The 22,489-nt window shown below is 39.6% G+C and overlaps 1 protein-coding gene across 14 annotated transcripts in view; it reads right to left on the reverse strand.

The window, feature by feature from the left end:
• The window catches only part of MEF2C (myocyte enhancer factor 2C), a 198,685-nt gene that overhangs the window by 87,244 nt on the left and 88,952 nt on the right, over nt 1–22,489 (reverse strand). For all 14 annotated transcript variants that reach the window (XM_048504778.1, XM_048504774.1, XM_048504772.1 and 11 more), the window contains 2 exons: nt 22,080–22,270; nt 1,971–2,174 (listed from right to left, as the gene is read on the reverse strand). In XM_048504778.1, the coding sequence (XP_048360735.1) occupies nt 1,971–2,174; nt 22,080–22,133 (258 nt within the window). In that variant the 5' untranslated portion in view covers nt 22,134–22,270. The remainder of the gene's footprint in view (nt 1–1,970; nt 2,175–22,079; nt 22,271–22,489) is intronic.

The following is a 22,489-nucleotide window of genomic DNA, read 5'->3' on the forward strand; positions in this document are numbered from 1 at the left end:
CAAGCATGAAATTGCTGATCTTCTCACTTTAATATGCAACTTATCCCTGAAATCAGGCTCCATCCCTGAAGACTGGAAGATGGCCAATGTCACACCAATCTTTAAGAAAGGATCTAGGGGGGACCCTAGACAGGCCAGTCAGTTTGACATCTGTTCCTGGTAAATTAGTAGAATCTATCATTAAAGATAAAATTATAAAACATGTAGAAACGCAAGACCTGCTGAGAAAGAGTCAGCATGGCTTTTGCAGAGGCAAATCCTGTCTTACAAACTTACTAGAGTTCTTTGAGGGTGTAAACAGGCATGTGGACAGGGGTGAACCGGTGGACATTGTCTACTTGGATTTCCAAAAGGCTTTTGACAAAGTTCCTCACCAGAGACTGTTGAGAAAACTCAGCAATGAAGGAATAAGAGGGGAAGTCCTCCTATGGATTAAAAACTGGTTGAGAAACAGGAAACAAAGAGTGGGTGTAAATGGGAAGTTCTCACAATGGAGAGATGTCGGGAGTGGTGTCCCCCAAGGATCCGCTTTTTGGGACCAGTTCTCTTTATCCTATTCATACATGACCTGGAAGTAGGGTGGGTAGTGTGGTGGCCAAGTTTGCAGATGATACCAAATTATGTAGGGTGGTGAGAACCACAAAGGATTGCGAAGAGCTCCAAGCGGACCTTGATAAATTAGGTGAGTGGGCTCAGAAATGGCAAATGCAGTTCAATGTAGCAAAATGTAAAGTGATGCACATAGGGGCAAAAAATCCAAACTTCACATACACGCTACAGCGCTAAGTCCTATCAGCCACAGACCAGGAAAGGGATTTGGGCGTCTTAGTTGATAGTTCCATGGGAATGTCAACTCAATGCATGGCAGCTGTGAAAAGGCAAACTCTATGCTGGGGATAATTAGGAAAGGAGTTGATAATAAAACTGCAAGGATTGTCATGCCCTTAGATAAAGCAGTGGTGCGACCAAGACTTGCAGTACTGTGTCCAGTTCTGGTAGCCAAAGATCTCAAAAAAAGGATATTGAGGAGATAGAAAAAAGTGCAGAGACGGTCAACAAGGATGATTTAGGGGCTGGAGCACCTTCCCTATGAGGGAGAGGCTGCAGAGTTTGGGAATCTTTAGTTAGGAGAGGAGACGGCTGAGAAAGGGATATGATTGAAGTCTACAAAATTATGCATGGGGTAGAAAATGTTGACAGAGAGAAATTTTTCTCTCTTTCTCACAATACTAGAACCAGGGGGCATACATTGAAAATGCTGGGGGGAAGAATTAGGACTAATAAAAGGAAACACTTCTTCACGCAACGTGTGATTGGTGTTTGGAATATGCTGCCACAGGAGGTGGTGATGGCCACTAACCTGGATAGCTTTAAAAGGGGCTTGGACAGATTTATGGAGGAAAAGTCGATTTATGGCTACCAATCTTGATCCTCCTTGATCTGAGATTGCAAATGCCTTAACAGACCAGGTGATCGGGAGCAACAGCCGCAGAAGGCCATTGCGTTCACATCCTACATGTGAGCTCCCAAAGGCACCTGGTGGGCCACTGCGAGTAGCAGAGAGCTGGACTAGATGGACTTTGGTCTGATCCAGCTGGCTTGTTCTTATGTTCTTATGTTCTTATGAGATGGAAGAATACTTTGCCATCATTTTTTTCCTTTGCCATCATTTTTTTTCTAATTGCCTGAATAATGGCAAACAATTCTACTAGTTCTATCTGTAATCAGCCAAGATTTGAAAGAGTAAAAGTGCAGAGTTCTAGAAGATTCTATAAATCAGAACCATACTAAACATCAAACCATTTCTTTGTGTTGGTTTTATTATATTCTCATTTACTGAGAATTATTTGTGAATTGTGGAGTGCTGCCTCACAAACTTTATCAAATTGTCATGTAGGGAACAAAATTAATTTCAAAGCTGCATATAGACAGTTAAGCAAAAAAGCAATGGCAAGAGGAAGTATGCTTACCTCTACAATATCTGAATTCGTTCGGCTTTCATGTGGCTCATTGTACTCTGTATACTTCAGCAACACCTTGTCCATATCAGTACTGGCATACTGAAACAGTTTGTTGGTGCTATTGAAGATGATTAGAGCAATCTCACAGTCACACAGAACACTCAACTCGTAAGCCTTCTTCATTAACCCAAATTTCCTCTTTGTAAATGTCACCTAAAAGAAAAAAGAAGAGACAAATAATGTATGTCCCTTTTTATAGATCTTTTGGTTTTCACTATATGTTACCCTAAAGTTCCTATAAACTGTGAGTTTCAACATGTAGCGGTGTGGGGAAGGGGAGTGAACTCACCAACCTAAACATCATTCCAGCATTATATGTGCAAGGCACTCTTCATCAGTAGTTGCCCTCCCCTCACTGCCCCCCATCCACTTGCATGGCTTCCAGCTCTGGATTACAGTTCTCAGCCTTAGAAAGTGATGGAGAGTAGCATGTTGTTCTACCCTCTCCATCCTGGGCAGGAAGGTTCCCCACGCGTGGGAGTCCTCCACGGCAACTTCCTCCCTGGCCATGCCTCTCCCAGTCCTCTTTAAAGGGGTTGCTCCCAGTGTTGGGATTCAAATAATTTAACAACCGGCTCCTGTGGTGCGATTCAAATAATTTAACAACTGGTTGTTTACAATCATCATTTTAACAACCGGTTCTGTCAAAGTGGTGCGAACCTGCTGAAACCCACCACTGGTTGCTCCGCCCCCTGGCCATTGCTTGCCCACTCAGGGCCTCTGGGTTGGTCCCTAGCCCTTCCCTCAAGGCCCTGACTGGCTGGCTGGTCCATCCATCTGGACCCTGCTCCACCTCCTAACCCCCCATCCCCTCTCCAGCATCTCTCTCAGATACTGAGGCTTGGTGTCCTGCCAGCAGGCTCTGCCTGCCAACTGTTTCTGCAGCCTCACTAGGAGCTGCCTACCCTGCAGCCAGCTCCTCATACTGTTGTGAGGCTAGCCCTCTGTCCCTGCACCTTTTGCCACTATGACCAGCCACCACAAACAGCCTCCATGAACAGCCTCCACCCAGCCAACTGCCCTCCTTCTCTGCTGCCCTTGGTCACTTGGCCGTGGCCATTGGCTGCCTTTACCTGCTGCCACCGAGATAAATTGCCCTCCCCCCTGTCCTGGGTGAGGGCAGGCAGTTGGCAGTGAAGGGAGACCAGAGGAGGAATGCCATCCCAAACCAGGGCCAGTGCAGGACAGCATATTTTTGCTTTCCAGTACAAGTTGCCACCACAGTTGCAGCCATAGCAATATTTTCTGGTTTAATGCATCCCCTTTAGTACGTAGCTCTTACTCACACGTCATTTTGTAATTCCTGCAGAATTGCCTTGCCACTAAAGTAATATCACAATCTATTTTAACTCTGCAAAATAGACCACTATATGAAGAATAACATTTTAATTTCATTTCACTTCCCATTGTCAAGAGTCATCAGGGTATTAATTAAGAATAAGCTAATATAGGCACTAACAAATCAGGCACATGTTTTCACTTGCATGTTGATACATATAAAATTAAATAAAAACTGAATAAAGCTAGTATTTATATATCTCCCATACTTGCCCTTTAGCTTTTTCCTCCCCTTTTTGATACTAAGCTAAAGAAAATCTGTTTATTAGTTATGAAAATGCACCAGTAAAACCATATGAACTTGACAAAGTGTCAGCTTTCTGCAGTTTCAGAAAGATCCTCTTAATAGCTGTTTAGAAATAACACAAGAAAAGAGATTCAATACCTGTCATTCTAGTAAACACAGGGACCATTTCTCACTTTACATGATGTATGGATACCCAAGGCCCCACAAACATGTGCCTCATAGGGATGGAAAATGACACATACAGATGTAAATTAACTACTTTATTTCGTGGGATACAGAGAGGCAGTACTATGGAAAGGAATATGACAACAGCAGTTCTTTGTACACTAAACATTTGAAGTTCTGATATACAACTTCAGCATTTACAAGACTTGCTTTAATACAAGATTTAGACCTGCACATTACCATTAGATTTCTTTTTTTGCCTGACTCAAAATTATTCCCCTTTCACTCCAGGAAGAATAAGAATAAGAGGAGGAGGAGGAGGAGGAGTTTGAATTTATATTCCCCCCTTTCTCTCCTGTAGGAGACTTAAAGGGGCTTACAATCTACTTTCCCTTCCCCCCTCACAACAAACACCCTGTGAGGTGGGTGGGGCTGAGAGAGCTCAGAAGAACTGTGACTAGCCCAAGGTCACCCAGCTGGCGTGTGTTGGAGAGCACAGGCTAATCTGAATTCTCCATATAAACCTCCACAGCTCAAGCAGCAGAGCAGGGAATCAAGCCCGGTTCCTCCAGATTAGAATGCACCTGCTCTTAACTAGTATGCCACTGCTGTCCTGTCTTGCTGTCTAAACTAGTTACCTGTCTAAGCCTACCTAGTTACACTTATGATATTTGCTTGTATATAATACCAGTTTTATAAAGCACTTAGTAGCAAAAATCAAATCTCTAACAGTGCAAGCCTGACTGGTGGGGGGACAGCAGAAAGGTATGTTGCAGCCCTTTAAGCTGCATAGAGCAATTCTACAGGGGTTGGAGGCAGTGCCGTAGCACCAAGAAGGCAGAGGGGTGCACAATGCACGGAATGCGTGCTAGTGCGGGGGCTTAGCGGGGATGCAGGGCACACGTGTGCCCCGGGTGCAGTTCCCACTCGCTCTGGCCTTGGTTGGAAGAGTATCCCTACTGGTTTGCTGGCCATGGTGCAGCAGCCTCTTCGGAGGCTGGCACAACTACCACACCTTAGGATTATCATTTCATTAATACTATAAGTAAAAGTACCTTTGCACCAGGATCACTCCTAAGAGCCATTATAAAAAAGCCATAGTTTTAACTTCTAAAATGCCTAATGCAGGCTAAGCTAATTGCAACCCCTGCCTACCATGAAATCTCAACTGGTCATGCCATGACATTAAATTGGTCTAATCCTACCAGAATGTCTAAAAAAAAAAGCCCCTTTCGCACATACAGACCAATGCACTTTCAATCCACTTTCAACGTATTTGCAGCTGGATTTTATTGTGCGGAATAGCAAAATCCACTTGCAAGCAATTGTGAAAGTGGATTGAAAGTGCATTATTCTGCATGTGTGAAAGGAGCCTTGAAGCCAACATTCTGCACATCTACCTTATGTGATAAACAAGTGCTATATCACTCTGTTTCTATTACCTATTCTTTTAACTAAAAGAACGCATCACATGAATAGTCGCAAACCATTTAAATGTTTTTCACGCCTGTTTACAATGTAGGGCAGCATTATCAGCTATCCAATTAAGTAAGATTTTCTGAATTCAAGACAGTTTACTTCCACTGATTAAACTACTTCATTTTAGCCTAGAAGTTTTGTGGATTGCATCATAAAAACACAATTGCCGTAAGTTAATGTATTCAACCGTGTTCAAGTTCAGTAGCTTATGATCTGGGGAAGTACTTATATATTGATGTCATTGGAACTGTAATAATAATAATAAGCCTTTATTTGGCATAACAATAATCATAACACAATAAAAAACCTGAGATAAAAGGTATACAAATACAAAGGTTTAAGATAAAAGGTATACAAATACAAAGGTTTAAGATAAAATATAAATTATTGATTGTGCATCACCTCCAGTAAAAATTGTGCAACCAATTCACAAGTTTCATTGTCAGAATTGTCCAGAAGGAAAGGAAGTCTACCTGATTCTTCCATTTCACTAGGTATCCTAGAAAGAATGTTGGAATATTTTGATCTGATATTAGCAGATTTAGGGCAGCAAAGCAGTTGATGTGCCAATGTTTCAATTTGTTGTTCACCACAAGAGCATACCCTTTCGCTCATTTCCAAGTTGTTAAATCTACTACGCAATAAAGCGGAGGGGAAAACATTGAAGCGAGCAAGTGTGAGGGCTCTTCTCTGCATTGGATTAGTCAAAAAATACAAATAGGGAGCCATCCTGTTTTGATATAGGGGTATTGAAAGATGTAAGGGTGAACAAGTTTTCATAGCAGCCCTAAATAAATTAATCCATTCGCTTTCCAACAATTTTTGTTTTAACAAGTTGTAGGATTCTGAACTAGATAGCGGGAAAAGCGAGTCGAGAGATATACCAAGAGATTCAATCTTTCTTTCGATCAGAGAGAACCATGGATTAGCCTGAGTATCAGACAAAAGTAGGTGAATCAGCAAGTGCTCATCATGCGAGAAATGCAGGCGAAGCCAAAATTTAAAAGCTGTCAACCAAGCCCTATAAACTAATGAATTTTGGCCCAGTTCTAAACAGAGGGTACACAATTTGGCAGGCCCATAATTTTACGGAAAAATTTGGATTGGACAGTATTCAAGGAGTCGTCAACTGCTTGGAGCCAGATAGGTACTCCATAAAGTAACTGCGCTTCTATCTTAGAGTTAAAGATTTTTAGTGCTGCTGGGACAAGGGAGTGGCCCTTTCCATAAAAGAAGCGTGCAATGGCAGAATAACTGATGGTAGCAGCTGCAATAGCAGCTTTTTTGTGGGGTAACCAGGAGAGGTTATAAGAAAATGTAATTCCAAGATATTTGTATTGGTTAACCTGCTCCACTGGCACTTTATTAATCGCCCAGTTATGTTTTTTTGTATTGTTTGGCAAAGATCAAAATCTTGGTCTTTTGATAATTGATGACTAGTCCGTTATCTGTACAGTACTGCCCACATCTATTCAGCAGTCGACTAAGTCCAACTTTTGAGCGAGATAGAAGGATGGTATCATCAGCATATAGAAGTATTGGAATATGCCTTGAGCCTAATTTAGGGGCATGGTTATTAATTTCCAATAAGGCTGATGGAAGGTCACTCAAAAATAAATTGAAAAGGGTTGGTGCTAACACACAGCCTTGCCTCACACCTTTAAAGGTAGAAATAGAATCAGTCATGAGACCTTCACGTGAGCACTTAACTCTGCAGTTTGTGTTGGTATAAAGTTGCCTGATTAGAAAAAGAAGTTTATTGTCTATTCCTTGTATAGCCAATTTATTCCAAAGACGTTCTCTAGAGACTGTGTCAAAAGCTGCCTTCAAATCAATGAAGGCAGCATAAAGTTTGCTTCTTGGACTTTTGGAGTATTTATTAACCAAATGCGTAAGAAGCATAGCATGGTCTAACGTGGATTTCCCCCTTGTGAAGCCTATTTGCTCTGGGCCAATGATGTTCTGATGAATCGTCCAGGCCTGTAGTTTGGGTAGAAGTGTCTTAGCATATATTTTCCCAATGACTGATGTCAAACTAATTGGGCGGAAGTTGGCAGGATCCGATGTCTATTCACTCTTACTTCCATTGGAACTATATAAGGTTAACTAATTACAGCTGGTTCCTCTCAAAATATGTACAAGTCCTAAATAAGCCAAAGCTTTGATGTTTCTATCTTCCCCATTTCTTTAGTTCTTTCCCTCTGAGGGCTGCCCACAGAAGGGTAGGAACCTGCACCAATTCTTTCCTCCTGGACTGAAGTTTCTCAAATCACAGTCTCTCAGAAAGAAATGGCTCCTGCATGTTCATTTCTCCCTACTACAGAAAAAAGTGAGGAACAGAAACTGAAATTCCTATGAGTTACAGCGGAATGAAAACCTGAGGCATCTTCCACATCTTTGCTACAACTCTTAAAAGCCACATATTTCTTATTATGGATATGCCATCCATAAACACAGACAAATCAGTAACCCCCACCTTTTTACCACTTTTTTTACTGTCAAGTCTCAGCTGACTTACTCAGCTGGTGAGATTTTCAAGGCAAGAGACATTCAGAGGTGGTTTATCATTGCCTGCCTTCACGTCACAGCCCTCCCTATCATGATTCCCTGGAGGTCTCCCATCCGAATCCTAGCCAGGACTGACCCTGCTTAGCGTCTATGATCTGATGCAATCAGGCTAGTCTGGGCTATCTGCTATATTATACCCTGGTAAGAAGTACAAAGGAGTAGCTCATACTGTTCATTAATTTATGTTAATATGCATTCCCAAAAAACAAAAACAAAAATGCCCTAAACTCATAAAGATGAGTTGGCTTTTTCCATTTGATATAATTGAATATGCACGCAGGGGGGAAGAAACACCTCCCATTGACCCAATTTAAAATTACCAGATTATTTTGTGCCCTTTCAAGATTGTCTCTGCTTTATAAGAAATGGCAACAGATTTTTCAAGTGACCTGAATATATCTGAGATTTGTTTTTAAGAAAATGTTAAAACAGCCCAGGACATGGATTGAGTAGGATGCACGAACCCCACATACTGTACTGCATCTAAAGCTATTTTCAATCAGACTTGGAGACCACAGTACTAGAGGAGGAGTGTCTGTATATAGTATGGTTTCTGTTGCAGGGAAACCTCAGAATGTAGCATGTTACAGCTTCTCACCATCAAAGTACACTTTGAGACAGAAATATCTCGAAGACTGCTGTTTTGTGTTTACAGTTAGGTGCTCCTGAACATTCAGGGAGACCACATAAATGTGTTACCCAGTACACGCTTATTTTCATAGGACTTTTAACAGTCTATTGCACATGATATCTTTTCATCTTATGAAAACCTAAAAATGAGGCAGAATAACTGGAAGTTTTATTATTTTTCTTCTTTAAAATGTAATCTTAATTGCTCAGAATTTGATTCATTAGCATCCTCTCCAAATGTATGATATAATGATACTGCCATTGTTCACCAAGAGATAAAACTGTTTTTAAGCACCGCTGTTTCCAACGTGAAAAGAAAATTCCACTGTTCTTTTAAAATATGACATTCATTTACAGATTAAAAACTTCAGACTTTTTTGCATTTAAAACAATATAATCATAAATCACTAATATCTCATACTATTACAACCACTTGACATAAAATGGTTCTATTCTTTTAGAAACTGTTGAGAGTTCAAGAACTTCATAAGTTATTAAGAACAGCTTGAAAGTTATTTAAGAATGAATTTTCTTTTTGCATTATTAACATATTAAAACAAAGTATATTAAACTTTTTAATGCACACAAGTAATATAAATACAAATAATACTCAGTTATAGCACTTGGTCTTCCTGCTATACCGGCTGCTCAGCTAATTAAAATGAACTAATAAGAATTGATCACAATGGCAGACATGCTATCTATTTTGGCTAAAGTTTGCTGAGTGGGAAGGAATCAATGCAGTGTTATTTATTTTGTCTATTATTATTTATTAATTATTAATACATATCATCTCTTTATCTCTATGCAAGTCATCTTGATTACTATACAGCCCTGTCTTCAAGAAAGAAGTTTTAACTGGCTGGGCTAATTTGTTTACATAAAACACCACTGTACCCTACAGGCTTTGATGCATTTTGATTTATTAACTGAACTTAGAAAGTTCATTACTACATACAAACAGGATAGTGACCCAAAAAGGGCAGATTTTAGTGTATTAGATAAACTATTTAAATTGCATGCTTGACCTTTGTGATGGATCATGGAACGTCCATAAATGAACCTATCAGATTCTCAGAACCTACTGAGAATAAAAGTAGTACCTGAAGATGCATAAACAATAGATAGGCTGGCAATTTTTCTGTTTCCAAACTGTGCCATAGAGGTTATGGAGCAAGAGACAGACCAAGAGGATTTGAGAAACCTAAAGGAAGTTCCGGAATTGGAGAAAAATCTGAAAATAATGAAGGGCATTAAGATTCCACTTTAAGAAAAGAATGTTCTGGAATTCTCAATAACTGGTTATTGCTAGGCAACCACAGCAATATTGCCAAGCCTTCCAATGTTTCTGTAAAACAAAGCCAAGGAAGGGAAGTAGGAATGAACTGGGAGATCTAAATAGCTCTGCAAAAGGTCCTGCCTCTCTCCACTGTATTTCCCTGAGTACAGACCCAGTGGAGAATCACTACCCACACAACTTAGCCTGGCTCAGCAGCAACCACCAAATAATTCAGCCCATCCCAACCTAGTGCCAGCTACTGTGCAGCCTGGTAGACATTCTCTCAACTCAAGAAACACTGTCAGGAGTAGGGACAGAGGGAAAGTTGGTGGATTGGAAGGTAAGAAGGAAGCAGGAAAAGGGAACAAGTTATAGGGCTTTCAGGAAAGGGAAAGAGAAAATAGTGCGGAAGGGAGGAATTAGATCCCCCACAAACAAGAATTTTCTGGCTTCCACTTGTTCATTTATAATAATTGTATTTATAATAATTGTAACTGCTGAACGTAGCACCGTACCCCAATCCCGATGTTGGGGAATGGGGACAGAAAGTTACTAGGTGCCACCTGAGTTCAAGCCTATTATGTAACACCCCTTCCTGCCAAGGTAGTGGGCTCTCTAGCAGAGCCTCCATGGTTTGCATTACTGAGCCGCCCCACCCCCAGACCTCTTATTGATGCCCCCAGCCAAGGGGAGGTCAAACATGCAAGGTCCGCCTCCCCCCCAAAGGATGTGTCCCTATGCCCAAAACCCGCCAGACTGTGACAAAAATTCAATATAACATAATAAGATTAACTAGCCCTTAAAAATAGGGTGGGAGGGTGGTTTCCGCTCATCCTCCTAAAGAGGCCCGGGACCAGCCGGCAATGCCTTTTATAGGCATGTCCAGTGCCACTGGAGCCTCCATATTGCTCTGCCTCTTCCCCGAGTGCCATGGCAGCCCCAATTTACTCCAGGGCTGTGTTTTAACAGGCAAAATAAACCACAAAACATCACAGACTGGTTGTTTCAAAACAGATGAAAAGGCACACTTAATAGTTCTACAAATAGGAATCAAGCATAAGTGCTTAGCTTATTGACTTTCATGGAATCAGTTTTGACATGGATCCTCAGGATTCTGTAGAGACCATTCTCACCCTCAAATGATGCTTCTAAGTAGTCAAAATTTTCCATGCAATTAGGGGGAACAATGCTGCAAGATACTGTAGACATGATGAGGAGAGATACTATGTGGAAATCTGCAGGCAGAAGGATACAGTAATCTGTAGATGAACCCTTATTCAGAAAGTATACTACTAGGTAACTACCAAGGACATCAAGCACCACCAGGTATTAACCTGTGCCGCCAGACATTGAGAAATAGGATACACAACTAAAGAGAGCTAAGAAGTCACACTTGCACAGCAGTGGAACACCTAGATGGAGGGTTGGTATATACATATTCTTGACAGATAAATATGTGTGTGTGTGCGCGCTTCTGACTGGTTTGAAAGAGGCGGTCACAAAACACTTCTTGAAGGCAGAGGCATAGCAAGGGGGGAAAGCGCCCAGAGCACTGGTGTGTCCTCCACCCCGTCCTGCCCCGGAACTCCCCTGGAATATCCTCACCACACCCCCACAGGGGCACACACCTGGTGCATCACCCCCTCCCCCTTGGAGATACGCCTCTGCTTGAAGGTGTCCCAGTGACACAAATAATTACTGCCCAGTGTTCAACATTTCATTCTTTAGCAAGGTAGTGGTGGTTACAGAACGTACTGATTTTTATTTATATTATTTAAAATCCACCTTTGTTGTTGAGGCTCAAGCTTGAGGTGGTCTTGGAGCAGACACACTATCTAGACAATGTTCAGGGATGAGGTTAGAGCAGAAAAAGCTTTAGTAACTCTGACTGATAATTGTCATCAGAAGAGTAATGGGGAGCTGCATCTCAGTTGATTGTCCTGAACTTTTAATCAGCTACTGATACCATTGACTATGCTATCTTTCTTATAGGATGGGTGGATTGGGCTGGATGGATTGGGAGAGGGAAACCCAGGGTGTTGTTCAATGGGGAATCTCTTTAAAGACTGTGGAGCCAGCTTGTTCTGGAGGGGAGTTAGCTTGGGGATACTGTTATATGCCAGCCTACAACTGGAGGCAGAGTTAGTCACTGTGGTATTTATTTTATTAAAATATTTATACCCTACCTTTCCTCTTGGCACAAGTTGGGTAATAATTTGAATATTGCAAGTTAAAACCAGATAACGATAAACAAATACTGAATCCTCCCAAAGATGTAGCACATATTATAAAGTTCAAATGATATGCCTCAACAATATGATCTGGCCACAATGATCACACAGGTTATATTATTGTAATATTTCCTTCATGGGATGCCTTTGATAATTGTCTAGAACAGGGGTCTGCAACCTGCGACTCCGGAGCCGCATGTGGCTCTTTCGTCCTTGTACTGCAACTCCGCGTGGCTTGGGTCCTCCTTCAGAGTCCCCGTTCCTAGAGAGGCACAGCCTGAGATGGCTATCCCAAGCAACTTCCGGCTTCCCTGCCCCAGCTGCCTGGTTGGCTGATGCCAGGGGTGGTGGTGCGGGGCAAGGGCGGAGCACCACTGGTGGATCCTCTTGAACAGGTGAGCGACGAAGGGCGGGAAACGGGAGTAAGTTGCAGGACTGCAGATTTTCAGCACAATCCTAACCTCAGTCTGCCCCCCTTGAATGGGGGGTCAGGAGTCGACCCTGCTTTGGTTGGCCTCATTTCCCCCTCCCCCAAGTCCTTCTTGGGGGGCAGGACCACATGGGGGACCCCAGCAGTGCCACCTTGGGTTGCAGACCCCCCCCCCGCAGCCCCGCTGAGCTCCAGTGGCTTTCCTGGCAGATGGCAGCCTGGCTGAGTCCAGGTGAGAAAGATGATGTCAGGTTTTAAAGGAGTTATTTTCTGTAGCCCTGCAAAGTTGCACTCGTTGGGGCTGTTTGATGGGGAGGCGGGGGTGGGAGGGAATTGTTTTCTTCTGCATTTCCAAGGAGGGCAGGAGCGCATGGGGAAAACCTTGCACATGGATCTTGGAAGGTTTACTTCAGAGTAAGCCAGTGGAGGGTAAGCTTGTAGATCGTGGAAGGGAGGAATGCCGAGATCATCCTCAGCCATGGTTGTCACGGGTTGCCAACTTCCAGTGGGCAAATCCCAGGACATTTGGGGGTAGATATAATTATATATTATTTATAGATATAATTGTTTATACAAAGCGTAAAGGTAAAAAAATATGTATACAGTGTTATCTTCATTTCAAATGTAAAAAAGTATTTGCGGCTCCAAGTGTTTTATTTTCCGAGGAAAAGGGGTCCAAATGGCTCTTCGGGTGTTAAAGGTTGCCGACAGCAGGGTCATTGAAAAAGAACATGAGAAGGTCACTAAATACCATGGTTTGAAAATCGAGCTTCAGTAATTATTACTATTATTATTACTATTATTACTATTATTACTATTATTATTATTATTATTATTAGTTGATTTCACAGCTGCCAGTTCTTTAGCTGGTTGTTGGCCTTCATTACAATTCGAGTCTCACCTAGAGACCTAGGAAGTTGTAATGTATCAGCATAGTATTTGTGCGGATCCCAGCAGGGCTGCCTTCTGAGGTAGTTCCACAAGAACAACTCCTGCTTGAAATCCAAGGCAGAGAAAATCTTCAGCGATGAAGAAGCGGAGGTTTGTCTCAACTTTTCATGGCCTGCTTTCCCACAACAAGCTGATCCTTAAGCAGCAATGGTGATCTCCAGCACATCCGGTACAGGTTTAACTAGTTATACGAATGAGTCTTTATTTAAAGCAAAAATAGCAGCAGGAGAAGAGGTTTACTATATTCATGAATGTGAACAGGATAAGACCATGAAACATGAACCAACGTGTATGATAACTACAAGGAGAACCTATCTTTTCTTATCCTATATAATTGACTAACAAAGTGTCCAAACCCTCAACAAATGGGCATGCAGGAGGCATGCATAACTGTCCTGCGCACTCACAGGTTGAGGGTTTGTCCTTGCCTCCCCACTCCTTCCTCCCTGCCTTGTGCCATGATGTCTCCCTCTGCATCAATGAGAGAGCTCCACAGCTCCCTCTCTCTCTTTCTCAATTGAAAAAAGCCATGTGGGAAAGGGACATCACTTCCCTTCAAGCTGCTGCAGCTGGAAGGACAGCAGTAAGGGGAGAGGGAAGGAAATAGAGCTGAGCCAGGCAGAAGAGCTGGGTAAGAAGGGGAAGGGGAACAATGGGAAGCAGAGCACCTCCCTCTCTAAACTGTGGGACAGCCAGTGCTCCTGGAAGGAGAGCAGTTGGCGGGGGAGGGGCAGGGAAGGCATTGTACTCCCCCACCCAGTTAGAGCCCATTTCATTGCAATCTGAAATTGGCTTTCTTCCTAGTTTGTATAGAAAAGGAATACAAAGACCCAGTAGCATTTTAATTTGTTGAAAAAGAAATTTACCCATTTTGCAGGAAGGTCAACAGAATAAGACCTTGTACTAGAACAAGGTAAAATTGCTTTGCTCTACCCAGAAACCATACCAACAATTTGTGGTGGCAAAAAAGGAACAACACTTGGTCATTGTTTATATTTATCTAAAATTATAACTGAAATACTGTGCCACTCCTATCTGTAAATGGCTCAGTGTAGGAGCAAAAATTACCGGTGAAAGGTAAAAACCACAAATTTACCAGCTGTGTCATCCATTTCTGTGGTGATAGCAATGATACAGGGTGTTGTTGTTTTCTTTCTTTTTCCCTTCGTTGCACTATTCTTGTCTCGTTCTGAAAAGTTTAATACACTAACAGAATAATTTGGACCAATTCATAATAACAATGTTTGTGTCCACCAAGGGTGTGGGGGAAAAAGATTCCATATGACCTTTCACTCTCTCACCATCCAAAATTTTTCCTTTATTCCTCTTGGTAAAAGGATATCATCTTTCATTCCAGGAATTATTATACCACAACATTTATTTAATGATTATGCAACTAATTCATTTGCCTTTATATATTTAAATAAAGTTTTTTTTCATGGTTAAGGTATTTATAACAGTTGCAAAAGAAGTCCTGAAGGGAAGGTTAACAATACTGTTTTTAAAACTGCTTGAATAGATCTATAGACTAACAATGGGAAAAGTTCAATGAACAGATTTACCCCCACCCCACTTACCAAGAATCGGAAGAAGACTCCTGAGAATAAACTGGGCACAGTTCACTTGGCTGAAGCAAGAAAATCTCCCTCCTCCCAACCCATGCAAGACTTGCTTTGACTATGGAAGAGGTTGTGACAGAACAGAGGCAACAACTTCTTTCAATTTCCCCTCTAATGCATTTTTTATTTTTCCCAATAAAAATGCTTTAAAAAAAATTCCATATTGTTATATTTCTGCCTGTCTTTGTTAGCACACAAACGGAGCACCATTAGCTGTAAGTTTTGTTGTAATCTAACAAGTTCAGTATCTACAGATGCTTTTTTAAAAAAAACTCAGTTCACATGTCTTTTAACAAAGGCTCTCTTGGATCCAACTTTACCATTACATTCAGCAGCAATGGTCATCTGCAGCGTTACTGAAGGATTCTCCCTAAACAAATCCTCCTTTGTGTATGATCAGGCAGCCCTATTACATGAAAGGACCTTTAAAAAGAGAAGCCAGGGACACTTCATCAGCCTGCTGCCATGTTCTTGTAATCCTTCAGCATAACTCACAGGGACAAGACAGCGCTGAGATAGTCTGCAAAAAGGGCCATTGTCTTTGTACAAGCATGCTGATCTACAACTGGCTAACACAGCGCGGTAAGAAGCTGTAAATGGTGGGTGCAGTAAATAATATATCCCCCTTCTCAATCAACTGACAAGTCAGTTAAATTGAAATATTAAGATTTACTCTGATTTAGTATCATTGACCTCAATGGACCTGTATGGGCTCAACCTAAACATGTCAATTTAACTGTTGTGGATTGAACCGTCACAGTACAATTTTTTTTAAAAAAAACTTCATTCTTCTCTGTATAGTATACTTTTTTTAAAAAAGGATAGCAGCATACAAACTAACAATGGAGCAGAAAGTCAAACAAGTTGTTCGAACTACACTTTCCCCTCAGAAAGTTCATGTCCTAAATTTTCCAATATAGGATTGCTGACCTTTGCCATGACAACAGCTTTCTAGAGTAATAGGGGAATAACTGAAAGATATGTTAATTAATAGGTTTTTTGAGAAATCACAAATTACAAGTTTCAGCAGCATTTAGGATCTTACATATTTTTAAAGATTTTTATCTTTGCATATTTACTGGTAGATGAGTTTGAACCAGAACAGCCACTGTATTTTATGGAACCATATTGAATGATCAAACTACTGAGTGACTAGTTTTGTATCATTTCACTTCACATCTTTGAACTGAGACTTGTAATGTATTAACACATGCTGGTAACTGGTATAATTTTATATGCTGGACCAGATACAAATTTTAGTCCTGTGTTGTATTTAAGAGTAAACCTGCCTTAAATTATATCTCACAGAACACTACAATATGAAGTTCTAAGGAAAACACCCTTCTTACAACAAAATGCATCCTGCCTCATGTTAACACACATACTGCAAATTACTTTGTATGATGCATAGTAATAAACAATAAGACTGACAGATTAGTCATACTTTATGTGGGATGTTTTGACAAATACAAATAAATGTTTGGGATGAAAACATGTTTACTATTTAAACAAAACTAAAATGTTCATGAGGTAAAGGTCAGAGAATATTTCATTCCCTACTGAACAAATGGTCAGGAAGCACATTTGTCTCCATTTCCTGTCAAAACAGGAAGAATGCAACTTCTTCCTCTACACAATGACTTTAGTTTTGCTTCCCACCTCCAGCTCTTACTCCCTAAGGACCTTGCAAACTAATCCTTAGAAGACAGGAATGATTGTTGCTTTAGAATGTATTTGCTCTATTTAATGTTCTTTGATGTAGCTTGCTACTTTTCTTATTTTATTATTCTCCAAACTTAAAAAAATCTCACAATCCAAATAATTATTTAGAGCTGATTCATTCCAAACCATGCCCCAAAATACTTAGTAGACTGAATAAACCAACAAACACCTCAATTCAAATGTGTTTTCCACCCAAAGAACTGCATATGAAGGAGACTTCCATGATGACAGCAGAGATATACAACATAAGGCTCTCTCTTCTATTTGAGCACAATTATCTGTAAATTTAGTTATAACCAAGTATGTGTTTAGTGGAAGAAGAAATACTGGAACCCTGCTTTGAGGACTGAGTAGGAGTTATATTTAAAATTACATTCAGAGGAATTATGAAGAAAAAGACTATTAACTCATAATAGTACTATACAAATAAGGTCAATAGACTTACAGAAATCATACTATTGACCCAAAGAATAAACTGCACAACTAAATATTATTGAATCATTTGTATCTTGATATTTATCGAAATTATTAAAGCTGCCATAAATACATCAACTATTGAGGGAGGAAAATGAAGGAAAGAATAGTGATTTAATGAAATATTTTGCTAACTTAATGATGAGTCTGGTGGTATCTTAAAGGGGAAAAATACATGTCAAACATAAGAACAGTAACTGCTGTGAAACAATAGTCAAGACAATATTATGGTCCAAAATATATATAAGGAGGGAGAACTTAATTTGTAAGGTGGGATCAAAAGTGAATGAATATTTACAGAGTATCTATGTATGGATCAATCAACTGAAGGTGATATCAGAGTATTTATATATGGATCAACTGAAGTAAATGGCATTCTGTCACAAGAGGTCAGTAAGTCCACAGGTGTGGTTCCAGGCACATACAGTCACAATGTGGTCAATGTGCATGTCACTGTGTGTTGGTAATTTCTGATTATAGTGATCTATTTCCACTGCTCATGCTAGAAGAAATTGAATCAAGAGTGCCAGTGAATTCCTGTTCAGTACTTCTAGCTAACTCTGCTTAAATGTAAAGATTGTGAGGCCAAGAATTGGAGTATGGGAACCTACAATATTTACCCACAGTTTTTTCTGTATTGTGATTTCTAATTCATAATTTTTGTCCAGTGGTTACCTTATTCATTGTTATTTATTTATTTGATTTATAGGCTGCCCTTGTCTATGATGAGCTCAGGACAGCTTACAACAAATAAAAATTCTCATCAAACTTCTTAGTAACACTATAAAATCAACAAGAAAGGGAAAGAAGGAAAGAGCACCCCGCCCTTTCTTTGGAAAAATCATTGCTCTCCTCAGCCTTATACATGGTGGGCCCAGGTCTCATTCCACAGAGCATTCCACCAGGCTAGGGTCAGAGCCAAAAATGCTCTGGCCCTGATCAAGGATAGCCAGATGTCTTTCAGAGGCTCATTCCGCACACGCAGAATAATGCACTTTCAAACTGCTTTCAATGCTCTTTGAAGCTGTGCGGAATGGCAAAATCCACTTGCAAACAGTTGTGAAAGTGGTTTGAAAATGCATTATTTTGCGTGTGCGGAAGGGGCCAGAGTGTTCTATTGGGGGGGGGGGGGGGGTTTGGAGAGGCAGTCCTGTTCATAAAACAGGAGTACAGGTGATGACATAAATCACTGGAGAGAATACAGGCACATAAAAACTGACACTTTACTGAAGTTGACACTCTATTGAAAAAAACAATAGATTAACAGTGCCATCCTTCAATCAACTTGGAAGAGTATAACTCTGCTGTAACTACAATGCTTTTAACTGCTTAATTAATTGATCAAAAGCATTCAGTTAATCGTTTTGCATACACTTTTTGCATACAGAATTTATGTATATACTAAAGAAATTCTGAGGAGAAAATAATGACACTTTGAGCCCTTTCCTAGAAGAGAATTTTCTGCCCCCCAAAATCACAACTGCAATTCACAGATTTTATAAATTCTTGTATTTAAATCAATGGATCGGTTTTTTTTAAAAAAAACTTGCTAGCTAATTAATCAGAAGTACCTTGTCAACTGATTAATATTGCTTCCTTAATATAAATTCCTGATATTATTCAGTTGTATAATGTAACTCTGGTGGAAAAGAAATCTTTAAATAATCTTTACATTTCCCCTTAAAATTGCTGTCCCTTGTTGTATATTGTTTTAGGAGCTGGGAAATGCACTTTAAGCATAGAGTTGCCAGCCTGTAGGCCTCCATGATTACAACTGATCCAGAGTACAGAGATCAGTTCTTCTGGCAGTTTTAAAGGGTGGACTCTGAGGCATTATATCCTGCTGAGGTCTGTCTGATCCACATCCCTGCTTTACTCCCAAATCTGCAGGAATTTCCCAACCCAGAGTTGGCAACCTTGCTTGAGCAGGTGTCTGGAGAGTTGGCATATACATTTTTTTAAAATAAAATATGGGGAGAGTCAGCAGGCTGAACAAAGTTTGTGCTGTCCAGCTGGTCCATTAAATTATTCTTCCTGGTCAACCCCTATCTTGCTTTGTTGGCAAATGTGGCATTGAATACCATTTAGTTCTACCTTGATTCTTTCCTCTCAAAGTCTAATTTTTGTCCAGCTTTCTTGATCTCCATGTAAAGTGAAATCTTTCATTACATGTCCGAAGCATGAGATTCTACACAGCTGCATATCTCACAAGTTTTAATTATTAATCCATTTCAACATGTCTCCAGATCAGAACCTAAAATTATAATGTCTAAAGTGACAGAAATATACATATTTTTAATTTGTCTATGATTTATCTAGAGTTGGTTGTTCTTATACATTTGTGTGAATGAGAAACAGTACCATCCCATGAGTAGAAAATGCTACTTAATAGCACAATCTATCATATATGATAAAGAAGGATCCAGAAGCATCAGGTTGTGAAAATGCCATATTGAAAAATAATTTTTAATTGATATGAAAATACTGTGCAGATCTAACCTAATTTAAAAGTTCATTTATTCACAAGGAATTCATACACTAACTGAATTTTGAACCAGTCTATGAAGACACAATGTAGAGATTCCAGTAGAATCAATGAAGGATAAAAATGGAGCAGTGTTTTCAGTAAGGCACATGATACCAAGCAAACAGAACACTGTTAACAAAAAATGGAAAAAAAGGGATTTGATGCAGGGATGATATTAATATAAGCTATTACCCAGCCAAAAATTTCCCATTGATTTCAAAGGGAATGTTTTCCAACTGAAATCAGTGGGAATTAAACATTAATAACTTTGGCTTATATTAATGAGATTTCACGTTCTGTTTATGAGTGGATAATAAACAGTCATGGAAATAACAAATCAAATGTTTTTTGCACCTACCATCTTATGCACTTTACCACCTTACCATCCTCCTAGAGAGGAGCCTGGCCTCTCCCTCTTCTTTTTGTTGGGGTGATCTTATTGAATTAGATTATAGGGCGCCTGTCACTGTGATATTAACCACTGTTTTAAGTAGATTTTAACGGATTTTAGTATTATATTGTTTGTTATTGACTTTAATTAATTGTGTATGTGTGAATGTTGTACACCGCCCAGAGCCCCTAGGGGATGGGGCGGTTTATAAATGAAAGAATAAATAAATGAATGAATGAATGAATAAACACAAACTTCCAGAATTACTTTTCTCATTTTGAAATCAAAAAGTTATGTGGTATTCATTCACTCTGTCTTGAAAATTATTGGAATGCACTGGTGGTTTATTAATAGCAAAAATGCTTGGAAATACACTGGTAATTTATTAATAGCAAAAATGCAGAACGATAAAATCTCACAATTCATTTAATTTCTTAGCTATAAAAAGTATAATATGGTTTAATAGTGACAGAATTTGGTCCACAGCAACGAGACATGCATAAGAGAAGTTCAGAATGCATGTACCAGAAATATAACCACAGTCTGCTTGATTCAAAACTTCATTTTTCTTAACACATAGATCCAAATTATGATTATACTGTAGTTTTTTCAAATGTCATACAAGACTCACTTGGAAGCTAACCTGTTAAACTATTTCTGTGTTGGATTATTCTATAAGAAGTATATGCATGATCTAGATAAGGGGCCAACACAAATGTCCTTGCCGGTGTTAAGCTTGCAACAGAATGCTACATGCAAGGATCTTTCTTTAAAGTGGTTGTATGTAATTGTGGACTGTTCACAGGTACTTTCCAGTATATTTCCCAATGCTGTGTTTAAAACTATATATATAGAACCCAGCAATATATAGAACACTAGTAACGTCCAGAGTAGATGAGGCTATAACGTCCCAGCATTCTGACTATGAATGTGTATCTCCATATTCTATGTGTGAATAATGCATGCAGTTGACCACCAGTTACAAGTCACAAGCTATACCTTGTTTTTTGCAACTCACTTTGAATCAAGGCCTTTAAATTTCTAGACAAAGCATTAGTTCTGCAATGTCAATAAAAATGAGAGAAATATAGAATAATTTATCATAAAGATGTATCATATTACTACGCAGTGTGTCAATCCATGAAAAATAAATTATAGCACACACAGAAGTCACTTCTTTAATAGGCAATTAGTTATACTGTTTGTCTGCGTACTTTTGTGCATGTTAATGTCTGCATACAACTTTTCTGATTTATAATGTAGTCAATTCTAATTTAAGAGACCAGAAACTGAAGCCTTAACCTCAAGGGGCTGAACAACTGATTTCTGCTTATGGTTACAGTATAGGTGTCAGATTTATTATTAGTGTTAAAGATTACCTGGCACCCTAACTGAATACGTTATTATGAAAAATTATAGTTTGTGATAAATTTGGACACTGAAAACACAGTCAATGCTAAGGTTATTAGTTTGATTAGGTCCTCAAAACATAATCATCATCAGATATAGCTTGTAACTGGCAATGACCTCAGTTTATATCCATGTATTTGACATGTAGATAAAGTTTTTCACAACTCATAAAAAGCAGCCTACCCTACAAAAAACTTTCAAGTTTGAATTTTATCCAATTGACTGTAACCTCATTAGATAACACCATGCAATAATCAAATTGTGAATTTGTCCCCTTCTTTTTAAAAAAAACATTGCATTTAGTCCATACCAATAATAAGAATGCATGTGCACACACACATATACATACACAGATGCACATCATTTAAGCATTAAGATCTTGTGTTACATGAATAATAAATCATAAAGTAACAAAATGTTGTAAAACATGCAAGCTAGGTATCTTGAATCTTCCTAAAAAACAAAAGTTCACACTCAGTTCATTTATTGCAAATGTGATTGTTTTCTGGCCTTCATGGATGAGTAACCCAATTGCCCAGGTCTGTTTTACGCTGTGATATCATTCTTAAATACAAAGAGGATGATTTTGCAACTTACCTGCCTGTTACGTTCATCCATAATCCTCGTGATCTGAATCTTTTTTCTCCCCATAGTCCCCGTTTTTCTTCTCTCTTTCGTTCCTACACTTATGTATGTTCTTCTCTTTCCTTCCTCTTTCCTGTTTCCTCAAACCAAGACTCCTTCTTCAGCACTTACACGACTCAATTCACAGCCCCCTGCATCCGTTCCTGCAAAGTACACAAAACCAATGAATAGATCGGAGTTACTGAGAAAAAGTATTCAGCTTGATAGAACTATGAAACTCCTGATATTATACCAATTGGTCTTAAGTGCCATTTGGCGTGCTGAACAGCTAAAGGAACAACTATATTAGGAATAATGTCAATAACAGTTTAGGCAGTAATTTCACTTAATCTGATTTTTTAAATAACTGTGACAGTCCATCC

The sequence above is a fragment of the Sphaerodactylus townsendi genome, linkage group LG07 (genome assembly GCF_021028975.2).
Source record: "Sphaerodactylus townsendi isolate TG3544 linkage group LG07, MPM_Stown_v2.3, whole genome shotgun sequence".
In the NCBI taxonomy this organism is placed as follows: domain Eukaryota; kingdom Metazoa; phylum Chordata; class Lepidosauria; order Squamata; family Sphaerodactylidae; genus Sphaerodactylus; species Sphaerodactylus townsendi.